Source organism: Lactuca virosa, chromosome 7 (assembly GCF_052849685.1).
Source record: "Lactuca virosa cultivar CGN04683 chromosome 7, Lactuca_virosa_CGN04683_v6, whole genome shotgun sequence".
Lineage (NCBI taxonomy): Eukaryota > Viridiplantae > Streptophyta > Magnoliopsida > Asterales > Asteraceae > Lactuca > Lactuca virosa.
In genome coordinates this window covers 101,701,312-101,714,962 of record NC_136432.1, presented here as the reverse complement: position 1 = coordinate 101,714,962, position 13,651 = coordinate 101,701,312, and the positions used below count along the sequence as shown (strand labels likewise).

The window sequence follows — 13,651 nt, the reverse complement described above, 5'->3', positions numbered from 1 at the left end:
GCTCACATGTGTGTCTAAACAACTATGAAGAGGGATGTCGTAATCATAATGTTTAGACCTTTTTACCATTTCTCACAAGTCTATGTTAGTGTGTCGGTTAACCACACACGCTCCACTAACGACTTTGAGAATGCAAATATTACAACTGCTATCTACTTAAAATCTACTTAGTGAAAGCATTTCCTCACCATCTTTTTCATGAATCGGAGAGAAACCTTATGACACTTAGATTTTTATTGTGTATGTGTTCCTATCCATGTAAATTTGTCATAACCATAATCACAAGAAAAGGTTAGTGACAAATCCAAACTTATATGGACTGAACTTGTTTAATCTTAATTTCTTGCCTCCTGGCAGCTCAAGGGCCTACCATTGCTTCCAGGTTGTTATGCAAACAATTGAGAACTCATAGAACTCACAAGCATAGTCAACTTTTAACTGGAATAGACACAGAAATAAGAATATGTCAACATGATAGGTTACAAACCTCAAGTCGTGGGCTAGTGATTAACAATACTCTTGATTAGTTCTTGAAACTATCTCAAAATCTTTTAAGACTCCCACTGACCTTTTGACATATAAGTTTTTCTTTGTCAAGAACCATTCCTTGACAAAACAAATATTCAAGAGTTAGGGCGGATTTTTATCAAGTTAAACACTTCACACAATTGGTCTTAGTTGGTCTTTGTTTTATCCAAAACATCACCAATTTCAAATGTTCCAGAGTAGAAAACATTTTACTCTACATTTGACAAGTGTTTTAAACATTTTTAAGATTATGTCACTCAAGGCTCAATCTTGGAGTATGATTCTAAGATTTGATTTTGGAATGAAGTATGATTGATCTTTTGATTTAACCATTTCAACAATTCATGATTCCTGTTATTAGCCATATAAATGCACTAAGATGTCCTTAGAGGATCAATTGTGATATGGTTTCATAATCACTAAGATAATCATAAACCAAGATACTAAAGTACTCTCCCATCTCTTCAGATTGGAGAAACCTTTATCTTTCTGCCTAATTTGATTCTTCTCATTCGTTCTGCCTTGCATTGAAACTTTTCCATTGTTTCAGAATTACACTTAAACTTGTAAGCATAACCATATTTACTAAACTTTAGTAAATCATAACGAATAATCTTGTCATTCCTTGTGGTGGACTTGATCGGCGCACAACCAAGTGTACCCAATCCTTTAGTCCTTCACTTGACTCAAATTTACAAGTGAACAAGGAATTACTCTTAATTTCCCAAAGATGAAAATTCTCATTCATCATACAATACAAGTTGCATGATTCCAAGTTTCTATCCAACTGAGACTTGGGTGATGAGAATCTTTCCTTATTTGGTAAATTATGACACTACCATAAATGAAAGAATCAAATCCATTTTCCAATATTGCTATCAATGGAATCATATAAACAACAATTTTCCACTAATGCCATTGTAAGGATACTTAAAATAAATAAAATCAAAAATTTTCTTTTATTTTAAAACTTGCGGAAAAACTTATCCTTACAATGCAAAAACATATGAAAAAACATGTTGTTGTATATTCCTAAGCAATATATCGTAACTCTTAAGCAGCAGCTCAAAATTCTGATCACCGAACCATGCGATCGAAATCCATCTCTTCGCGATCAGAATCAGCTTACTCTTTCTTTGAGCTTCCTTACTTTTCCTTGATTCTTCAAAACATCAAAATGTAATTACATTACATCATGTATTAAGAATCTCCAAACAGGAACTTAATAGAGTTAGATAGTGGACTTTACCTGAAGTAGACTCAAACTTTTTGACTTTACTATCTTTTAGATATCTCAGGTAGTCAGGGAAGCTTCGCTTCCAATGCCCCTTCTCTTGGAAAAAGAAACATATGGACTCTTTGGAAATGGTACACGAGACTATCTCATACTTAGCCTTTCTCTTTACCATTGGGTCAACGACTTGACCATTGTCGATCCCTTTCCATTGGGAAGAGAAAGCTTTTCTGGACTTCTAATGTTACCATTATACATGTCCATGGAAGTTTGGGAAATGGACCTTCAAATCAAATTTGCTTTACCAGTGCTCCAAATCACTGCTGATTCAGCAGCAACAAGAAAATAGGTAAGATCGATAAGGGTCATGTCGTGATCTGTCATCAGGAAGTGACTAAAGAACCCAATCAACAGCCAGCTTCCTTGAGACTTTGACACCCAACTCTCTCGGTTTGTCAATGTGTGACTAGATCTCCAAGACCCGAGCACATATAGACTTTACTTACCAATAGGGATTGAGTGACCTTGAACTTTTCAAGTCTTGAAACTTGTGGGATAGGGAGAATAATTGGAGGAGGTGGAGGAAGTGAAGTATGATTTCCAGTCCCATTAATTCACAACAAAGGGATCAATCTTTCACCTTGATTGCCATGTAGTATATCATCTTCACTAGGAAGCTTGTTCCTAAAGATTTGGGAAGACCATAGTTGTCTGAAATAGACATCTATTAGGGAGAATTTCAAGTTAAGTTGATTTAAATCCTTAATATAACACCCAAAATATTAAGGCTAGGATCCAACACAATATCTTATAACTTGGAAGAGGGATGCCGTAATCCAAGCTACAAAATATTTGAAGGTACGTAAATAACGATTTACCAATTTCCACCATGAAAAACAAATATGTTCATTAAGTTTTAATCGGATTGAAACTTCTAGATCCTTTGAGATTCATTGAACTATTCAATGGCATGTTTTAAATCTCGATTGTGCCCTTCAAGTTTGTGACTGGGATGCCGAGGATCACAAATAAGGAGTGAATAACCATGCAAATTAACTTGGTACACTTAATGTTACAACCATCTAATCAATGTGCCGGTTAACCACACACGCTCCATTGATCTATGATTAACATCAAGCTACCATGTGCCACACATTGTCAGTCCCAGATTAGTGTGCTAGTTAACCACACACGCTCCACTAACGACTTAACAAGGTGCAAAGTGAAATTTCATGGGTTAGCACCAAATTCACATTTTCCTAAGTAACTAAGATTGGAAATTTATAAGAGTTTAGTTACTTAATATTTATCATTATACCTTTAATGAAGGGATAATTAATGTCATGTCCTACCCGTTCGGCTAACGACCCTCCACCAGTCAAGGAAGTGATGGGTGAGAGTGGACACCCATTAAACTGCCATTTTATAGGCAGTAACCTTATACCCCCTTATAGGCCGGCTTCGTGAATGAGGCCTACTAACGGTAAGACTGACTTACTCTTATACATATATATATATATATATATATATATATATATAAATATTAAACCTATAATAGTATAATAGTATAAGGGTTGAATTTTAAACTTTTAAAATTCTAAGGGTTTAATTTGGAATTAAAGTATTCATGGGGGGAAACTTTACGAATTCCAAAACTTGAGGGCAAGTTTTGAACAATTCAAAAAACCTTTGGAATCCATAACATATGAGTTTAATATGGCTTTTAATGGCAAGACTCTTGAAAATCCATAACTTGAGGACAAGTTATGGACCTCATAAAACAATTTATGGGAAAAGACTCTTCAATTGCATAAAGTAAGACTTTTAAAGACTCATTAACAAGAAAGACTTTTGGTTTTCAATAACTTGAGGACAAGTTATGGAATCCATTAAAGGCCATTTAGATTATCAAATAAACTAACAAACATGTCAAAAATTCTATGATCTAGAGTAAACTCATATGAACAAGACAATTCAAATCAAACAATTTTCATGTAATTAGCCTAACTATTAAACCAATACAAAACATGAAACTTTTGATAATTATCTTTTGAATTGGATTAGAATGATCATTACCACATAAAAAACAGGTTTATAAGTTCAAAAACATCTTAGTGTAATGATTCTAGTCCAATTCTAGCCAAAAACCTTGAAAATCTGCATTCTGGAGCACCAACCCGTCGAGTGTATGAACAAACTTGGTGAGTTGGTCAGTTTTTGCCTTGGACTCGGTGAGTCCACAGTCCAGAACAATAGAAAATCGATTTTTAAGGCATTTCCAAGCAAGTAGCATCAAGTATAATTGAAAACAACTCATGACTCTGATATCACTGATGGGTTTTGCATACTACAACATCCTATGGTGCACATACAACCCTAAATACCTTGGATCTATGTTTTCTCTATTATACATGCAAACTTGAAGTTTCCAAGGTATTACCCTAACTAGGATATAATCATATGTATTTGCATAACAAAACTAGATAGAATACATACCTTTTCTTGTAGTTGATTACTTGGAGCTTTAAGAGCCTAGCACCAATAATGTGAATGCCTCAAGTGAAATCACAAATCACCATCAACAACTTGGAATACTTGAAAGAGAGAGTTGCTTCACAAAATCGGCCAAGCTTCTTACACACCCACTCGTGCCGATTTTATGAGCCAATGACTCCTTTATATAGTATGCGTGATTAGGGTAAACCCTAATACCCATGACTTTCCACATTACTTAGGATCCAAGGGTTAAAAGCTCCATGGACTATCCATGGACTTCCATGTAGGCTTAGCCCATCCTAAATAACATTAGCCCATACTATATGAGTCCATATTTAACTAGTCTCTTTTGATCACTAAATTAGTTCCAAATTAATTCTTGATCAATGCTAATTAAATAATATGATTTCATATTAATATATTAGAACTTATAATATATTAATAAATCATAAATATGTTTTTCTCATAAGTCTATCCATACAAATTGTCCCGGTGAAGTGCAACCCAAATGGACCATGCCGGGTCGGGTCAAGTACATACCAATTATAGTTTTGGACTTAGACACTAATCCAACAGCCTCAACACGGCGTGTCGAGATGTCTTTGTCCGCGGAGTTTAATGAACCCACACGGCGTGTTGAGGTGCCTCAACACGGCGTGTTGGCAGCTAGGAAGGAAACCCTAATTTTTAGGGTGTTGCACCCTATTTAAAGGCCTTAAGTCCCCTTGAATGGCCTCCTTACCAGCCTCCTTTGTTATCTAAGACCCTAAATCGAGTATTGAGCTTTCTTGGTGGTGTTCTTGAAGTTTTGATTGGATTCTTGTGGATTTTTGTGCTCATTTGAAAGAGCTTTGGAGTTTGAAGGTGCCTAGCTTGGAAGGAAGGTCACAGATCCAAAATCTCACCATTTGTTGCAGTCTCCTTAAGGTATCAAGTTCATACCTTACTTTGTTGTTGATTAGATCTTCTCTTATAGGGTTTTGTTATGATTTTTGGCACATCGTTGGGTTGTCTAAGTAGTTAAGTTGTTTTATGGGTGGTCCTGTTAGCTCTGAGCATTTTGTGGCATCCTTTAAGCTAAAAGGTGAAAGCTTTATAAGATTCTAGGTCTCATGCATGCATTAAGTCCTTTATTAAGCCCTCCTTGAGCTTTAGAGCTTCTCTTTGCCGTGCATGAATGTAAAGTTGGCAACTTTACATGTTCTTCCAGCTCTAAGGTGTCAGATCTGCATTTTGGGGCTATGTCTTTGAAGATTAAGTGCTTAATGGTTAAGCGCTCATTCTAATAAGCCTAGGGTTTGGGTTTTGGACCCATTTTGGTGGTTCCTAGGGGTAAAGTTGGAAACTTAACCCTTCTATATATCATTTTGGTCGAGATCTGAGCTTTGGAGCTCTTAGATTCGATGAAGGCAGCTCAATATATTAAGCTGTTGGATTTCAGCGAACACGACGTGTTTATTGGTAAACACGACGTGCTGGCTTGTTTTTCCCGACTTTCTAGTTGATGGAGAAACACAAAATATTGAAGGACAACACAGACTGTTGACCTTGGCTTTTGACTTTTGATTTTTTTCTTTGACCAAGTTTGACCTATAGGGGGGTGTTAAGGCACTTTGACTTGTATCTAAGGAATTGTTTCTATTTAGGGGTTGGGTAGAGCTGATATTCGAAGCCGGGACCTATTCAACTATCGTTTAGTATTCAAGGTGAGTTTCCTCACTGGGTTTAGCGGGTCTAAGGCACCAAATCCAACCCTTGATTGGTTATGTTGATATACTTGTTGTCTGTGTGATACTTGTATGTGCTTGTATATGTATGTTTATTGGGAAGTGCTCGTTACGCGAGTGTAGGCGAGGAACGTTATGCGAGTGTGGGTGGGGCCCGTATCTCATTGGGCGGGGTCCGTTATATGATATGTATGGTATGTGGCTTTTTTGGGGAACTCACTAAGCTTTGTGCTTACGATTTTTAGCTTGTGTTTTAGGTACTTCCGGTTCCATGGGGAAGAGTCCGTGTTGACTGCATCGCACACACCATGTGGATTCTGTTTATGGGACATACTCTGATTTTTCATGATGTTTGACATATTTATTTTATTGGGTTGTATGAACAATGTTTTGGAATAATGTTTTTACCTAATCAAAAATGAAATTTTTGGGTCATAATTTTTGGATGTTTCATAGATCTAGCTACCTAGAGTAATAAAGTTTAGGTCTTGAACACTTACAAAGGTCCAGAGATGCCTAAATGAAGTCCCGAAGCTTGCTAATATGCTCACGATACTACCAAGGCCTTCTTTTTCCTTCAAAAACAACCAAAAACACCAAGGTGAACTCAAAAATAGAGGATAGGGATTAAGGTTTCTTCAAGAGGGTTTAGGAGGTAATGGAGGCTAAGGGTGAAGGAAAACTTATCCCCTGACTTCCTTTAAATAGGGTCCATATCCAAAAATTACGGTTTACCCCTGATCAGGTTTCACGTCGTGACTAACATAGTGTCACGTCGTGACACTTAAAAGAGACTCCCATCTCTCGCGGCCATGTCACCACGTGACAATGCTTCCCTCACGTCGTGTAACGTCCCAAAACTCATAGGAAATTTTTTTGATTTTCAAAACCATTTTCATAAAACCTCATGTCAAATAAACATTGTTTTCAAAAACATCAAACAATCAGAGTATCAACACATCTCTCACAATATCACAATCCATGGAATGATGTGCACGATCACACCTTCGTCTTTCCCCGATCCTTTGAAGTACCTTCAACATTGAAATTCACAACTGTAAGCTAACACTTAGTGAGTTTCCCAAAAAAAACCCCAAAAAGATTTTATTTCTAGTTATTTTAGTGTTTATTTTCTGCATAAAAAATCAAAAAAATTATGAAAAAAACAAGTTACATGATATGATGACATTCTTGCATTCGATTGCTCTATATAAATGGAAAATGAAGCGATCAGATCAGTAGTGGTAAGTTTAGTAATAGTTCTCATAACTTGGAGTCGCAAAACACCATGATCTGGGACATCATTTGTAAATAATAAAAAGAATGGCATACCGAAACACTGTGTGGGTGATAATAACAATTCAGAATTATTTGCTTTGGAATGATTAAATAGAACCTTGTTTTACAAGTCTGGACCTATAGAACATTGACCTATTTTTTGTCACGCGTTACACTCGCGGTAACAGAGAGCCCTTATATCCGATCCACACAGTCAAAAAAAAAGAAGGGTACGAATTGTCATATCTGATACCGAAGTCAAAGTTCGGACACTTAATTGAAGAAATCTCAAGAAAATCAAAAGGACGATTGAAGAACTCAAAGCCGAAGGCAAAAATACAAAAACTCAAGTTCAATCAATTCAAAGTCATCTCAAAGTCAAATCTGGTGCGAAAGAACTGTGTGATATGATATTTGTTACTCTCAGAAAAGTGAAAGCATAGGAACTGGGCCCCTACGAGTGTGGCCCACTGCTTCAACGAAAACTGATTTGACGTGATGGGTTCGTAAGGATGCGTCGAGTCTGGTTCTTAATTATCTAGTCGCGAGGACATGAAATTCTGAAATGTGTTATTTTCTCTCACAGGGCTAATTAAGGTAAAAAATTTAAATAAAAGTTACAACTGGTCTATTAGTTCACACCGTCAAGCTTCTTCCTGACTTTGGGAATCTGTGAAAGATGGAAGGTATCATGATGATTGTCTAGATAGTGATTCCTTTGGAGATTCCCTCGGCGTTAAGTCTAATCATGTGAAAAAAAAAGAGTGAAGTATTTTTAGTTCAAGTTTTTAGTTTCCTTCTTTTTATTTTGATTTCTTTTTATCTCATCTACATATTTCCATTTCAGTTATAATGTTTAATCTTTTTATTACTTGAGGGCAAGTAAGGTTCAAGCTTGGGGAGATTTGATAGATGTCATTTTATACATCTTTTAGGATTGTTTTTACTAGCATTTAGTATCATATTTTACACGTTTTCATGTCATTAGTTTAAATAATGTTGAACTCATGTCTTTTGTCAGAATTCTCGTACTGCTAACGTTTTTATGTTGTTTTCAGATAATTCGAATGGAGCAGTACTTTAGGGGCAGCTTTGGATGAGTTTAATGGAGCATTGGAGTTAATTGGAGACTGGAACTTATGAAGGATTCTGAGGAATGCTTAGAAGCTATTTTGGTCAAGCAACATTCGATCGAATTGATCATACGAAGATAGATTGCTGCATTCTAAAGCCTAAAGGATGTTGCTGACAGCTTTGACCCCCTGTCAGTATTTTGACTATATCTCATGACTAGTAACTCCGATTGACGAGTTTAAAAATGTTCCAGAAACTAGACACAATTTTGGACGACTTTAGTGTTTGTGAATAAATCATAAAATGCAAAAATTCGATCGAATTTTTCCAAATTCGATCGAATAAACACTTCACGATTTCAAAAAGTCTCGAAAAATAAAAAAAATGCAAAATTCGATCGAAGTGTAAAAAATTCGATCAGATTTTCCTTTTTCTTGCTCTATAAGACTTTGCTCGTATATCTAGGACGCCTCTCTAATCAGATTAAAGGTTAGCCAATTCCTGAAGCTCCAGACAACGAAAAATACGACTTCTGAGACGATTTCTCTCAGATTTCAATGATTTCTGAAGATCTAAGGACTGTGCATCGTGTTCTACGTTTAGTTTAGTAAGATTCAGTAGTTTAATGTATATCTTTACTAGTTTTTATCACATTTTAGCCATGTCTTGCTATACTCTAGTTTTCAGTTCTTCAAAAGACTGTGATCAATTATCAGATTTGATTTTCATTGTGTGCTTCTATCAAGTTGTTTCAGTTTTAAACTTTATGAATGTTTGATTTTTATTTCTTGTTAGATTGATCACCTAGTTAAGGTTTAATCATTCAATTTAATTAGTTAATTGAATCTGTAATTGTTCTTGTTAACTGGTAATAAGTAACAAGTATCATATTGGTTCCATGTAAGGGATTTAACTTTGATATAAATTGAAATTTCATACATTTACGCTTCCGAGCTTGTGAGAAGTATTGGTAGTTCTGGGAACTTTACATAGATCTTAATGTAACTTTTTTGATCTTAATTAAGTGCTTGTTTAATTAGACAGTAAAAAGTTAGGGTCAACTGAAGAGTTTGTTTTAGTTAATTTAACTAGGTAAAAGATATTATACTAGAGTCTGTTAGTTTTTCTCAGTACCAGCTTAGATAGAACGCAATCTGAATAACCAAATATGGGTTGAGTGCATAAATAAGAAAGCCGCAACAAAACTAAATTCATTTTTATTTCTGATTTCATTTAGTTTATTTCGCTGTAATTTTTAGTTTTAGTTTTAAATCAAAACCCCCTTTTTATATTTTTCTGTTTTAATGACTAGTATGTGCCTTACACAAAGAGACATTGACCATTAGACTGTGTTCCTGAGGATTCCACTCTGCCTTCCTGTGCTATCCTTTAGTGCAACCAAACAGTGAAAATATTATTTGCTTAAATCGTGCCCGACAATGATTTAACGTACATCATCGTCAACAGTTCACACAACTGAAATTTTTATTTGTTTTCAAGCAGCATTACTTCAATACCCTCTTTACCGTCTTGATTGAATTAAAAGTATACTAACATTTGATAGAGACATATAGTTAGCCATATAATATGGATATTCTGATGAAGTTTCAGTAGTTTTCGGAAAAGTTTAGACAATGTAAGTCATTTATGGTCTACCAGTGGCACATTCGTGTCCGTAGGATGAACGCTCACACAACAATTCAATGAATTGAAGCCATTTGAGTTTATATTTGCACTCCATGTGCACTAGAGAGTACGTCTTGATGCTATAATTCTTACAACATTAAGAAGCCTTTTTTACTTTTTACTTATGTATCAACTTCTTTTTTCATTCTCCGTTATATGAGATAACATAAACCCAACATACCTTTTTTCCTATTCATCAAACTACCTCACTTTAAAAATGATTTTTTAATTCTTTTAAGTTTGTTTTGCCTGTATAATATAAAAAACATAATGTATTTCGAATGAGAACACATGCATACTCGGTAATCCATTTCCATAATAAATGATTAACTGAATTTGTGTTTAAAATTGGAAAAACTCCACTACTAGAAAATGGTTAAACCCAAATTTTCTAGGAACAAAGATATCCATCGTTGAAGTAGAAGAGTTGGTTGCTAAAATTCGATCACTAAATTTTAACCACCATACAATACATGACTGATTTCTTTTCAAATTGCTAATCCATCGCAAAATGATTCACACACGAATTAGAGACGGATTTTGACACGTGGTAGTGAATAATTTGTTATGTGATAATGAAAATTATAAGATTAAAACATGTTTGAGTGCATATTTTCGACATCAACCTAGACATTCCAATTGGTATACCAAATAAGTTATGTGAAAACAATGTCAATTTTATGAAAAAAAACATAAACCAGTTTTCTTGGCAGATTTCCATACCAATCGGTTGTGCGAAAACAACTAGACCGAACTTGTAGTTTGATCCATAAATTGATTTGATATACCAAATCAAATTTATTGTCATCTTTAGGTACTCTAAATACTTGCTATCTTGCATGTGCCACAAGGAATACTCACAATTTAGATAAGTTTGCGTGATTAGGAATGTCAAATCCAACATTTTCAACAATAGTATAAGTTATCATATTTTTTAGACAAAATTATATAAATGGTCCCTGTATTTTACCAAAAGTCATAACTTAATTTTTATTAATTTTTTTTGACAAACACTATAGTTTCCAAAACTTGCATGAATGGTTCTTTTTGTTAACACTATTAGTTTTGGTCAGTTAGTATGACAGTAATTTCGTCTTTTCAGGTTGAATGGATTGAGTTTGTGATCATCAGTAAACCATAGGGACCATTTATGTAGTTTTGACTATATTTTATGTTTATCAGTTTATGGCTTTTCTATCATTTACTTTTTAAAAAATTACTTGGACCCCTTCACTTTGAACTTTATAAAATGTTATTTTCACCCCTTTATTTTCTAAACTTCCATGTTTACCCCTGTAGTTTATATAATTTTATGAAGTTCAAAGTAAATGAGTCACAATGACCTAAAAAGATGGAAAAGTCACAACGAAATAAACATAAAATATCGACAAAATTACATAAATTGTCATATGGTTTATTCATGATCACAAACTCAATTCCTGCAACCTGAAAAACGAAATTACCCTCATACTAATTGATCAAAACTAACGGTGTTAGCAAAAATGACTATTCATGCAAGTTTTGGTAACCATAGGGACAATATTCGCTAAAAAAATTAGCAATGACTGAATTTGTGAACTTTGTTAAACTATATGGAATATTTATGTAACTTTGTCTATTTTCTAAAACACCAAAACCATAAACACAAACATTTAACATTTTTGTTGAAAAGAAAACCAACATCAATCTAAAGATTGCATGCTCAAATCGTACAATATAATCTCCATTTTGGTACAACCATTTATGCATATGTAATAAAAATGAATTATTAACCAAAGTTTTAATTTGTGAATTTAGTGGGCATCATTACTCGATATCTTTTGAATGAAGTCTTTCACTTGGGTAATAAGCTGTACAGATTCAGACAATTCTGGGGAGTTTGGGTACTCAAACAAATACACTTCTTTCCCTGACCTTTTCAGCCACTCATAGTACCTTTTTTGCCAGTCCTGTAGGGCATCACACCCGCCGACGACCAGCATGACCGGCGGCAATTTAATTTCCGATATGTTCACCGCCGTTGGGCCGCTAACGTTGATGATTGGGTGGTCCCGATTGAACCCTTCCCCTTCTGGCAAAAATGCATTCCAAACCCAATCGTTTCGCTCTATGGAAACTAGTGGTGTTCCGGCTAGGCGGATCTCGGAATCCGTTCGCTCCTCGCCGCCAAAGAATGGTTGAATTGCTACAACTCCGATTAACTTCAAAAAAACGGGGAAAACAACGATCAACAGAAGATCGCTTTATGAGATGATTAACTCAGATAATTGCTCACGTGGTTCACAAAAGGTCTATATGTAATTGCATTTGATTAATATACCTTGAATCGTTGAAAGTTGAATTCACAGGCTCGTTGAGCAACATGATGAGCTATATTCCCACCAGCGCTATCTCCAACAACAAAGCAACGCAACAGATTCGCATTTTCCGGCAGCGATTTAGACTTGTTTTCTTCAATATCGAGAAACTTAAGCACGTCGAAGCAATCATCATGTTGTGATGGATACCGACGCTCAGGCGCAAGCCGGTAGTTTACAGAAACAATAACTGCCGGTACTTTTGTCGCTAACCGACGGCACATGGTGTCGTAAGGAAGAGCATCGGGGGAGAGGAAGACAAATCCGCCTCCGTGAAAATACACAATCACAGGGAGATCTTCACCGGCGAGTTCTGTAGGTACGTAGACTCGGAACCAGAGATTACGAGGTTTATCTACAACGACGTCGTGTGACGCTACGCCGTTGATTGGTTGTAAAGTCGGTGGATTCCGGAAGTCGATTAAGTTAAGAAGACGACGGTTGATGGTGCCGTTTTTCCGGAGAAATGAATTGGTTACAGTGAAGTGGAGGGAAAGAGCAATACGTGTTTTCCATGGTAAGGAGAGTGACGGCTTTGGAGATTCAGCGGTGGCTTCCATTGACATGATAATGCTATTTGAGAAGTTCTTTGTTATTTCAAAATCAACCACAACCATCGGTGTTAAATTTTTTAAAATGATATTGTTTTATTGTGGTGTTTACTTTTAAAAAGAAAAGACATATTTTTTTTGACGGAACTTCAAATTACACCAACAATGGTGAAAGAGAAAGATGAGAAAGGAAGCGAGAAACAACAGACATAAATGGCATTGCGGCTCGTGGTCATAGCCACATGAACCCACAAGCCTTCCCTCGCCTGAGAGGGGAATGATATGTATCATTAGAATGCTACTTGTGTTGCCAAAAGACCGAAGGAGCGAAGGGAGTAGAGTGTTGGTATGTCATCAGATCATCATCTCACCCATACCACACCATGCATAATTGACTAAGGATTTGTTTGACACGGAGCGTTTGAGAGCTTCTAACATCTAACGTTTGACAAAACGTTCCGTTTTGAACAAAAAAACTTTGTTTGCACTACTAAAAAAACACGCTTTTTCCGAGGGACAATTTCCTCGGAAATTCCTAGGAAACCGGTGTTTCAGAGGAAATACCGAGGAAAAGTTGTGCGTAGGAAAAACCCTTCTAGGAAACTTTTTGTGAGGGGTTTCCGAGGAAAATTCCGAGGCAGATCTAAGGAAATATGTTTTGTCGGAAGTCTCAAGGCATTTCCGAGGCTTTATTTTTCCGAGAAGTTTCCTAGAAAATAT

At 35.7% G+C, this 13,651-nt stretch overlaps 1 protein-coding gene across 1 annotated transcript; it reads right to left on the bottom strand.

Moving 5' to 3' along the window:
- Positions 1–11,662: 11,662 nt before the first annotated feature.
- Positions 11,663–13,208, bottom strand: LOC145123338 (putative carboxylesterase 18). The gene is made up of 2 exons (XM_079058547.1): positions 12,344–13,208; positions 11,663–12,224 (listed from the first exon to the last, which is right to left on the bottom strand). The coding sequence occupies exons 1-2, from the start codon at positions 12,995–12,997 to the stop codon at positions 11,817–11,819; spliced, it is 1,062 nt and encodes a 353-aa protein (XP_078914673.1). The 5' UTR covers positions 12,998–13,208; the 3' UTR covers positions 11,663–11,816.
- Positions 13,209–13,651: the final 443 nt, after the last annotated feature.

Excerpts from the sequence above, each read along its gene's own strand:
- LOC145123338 (XM_079058547.1), bottom strand. The coding sequence starts at position 12,997 with ATGGTTGTGGTTGATTTTGAAATAACAAAGAACTTCTCAAATAGCATT. Across the intron at positions 12,225-12,343 it reads TCAACTTTCAACGATTCAAG|TTAATCGGAGTTGTAGCAAT; the intron begins GTATATTAATCA and ends GTTTTTTTGAAG.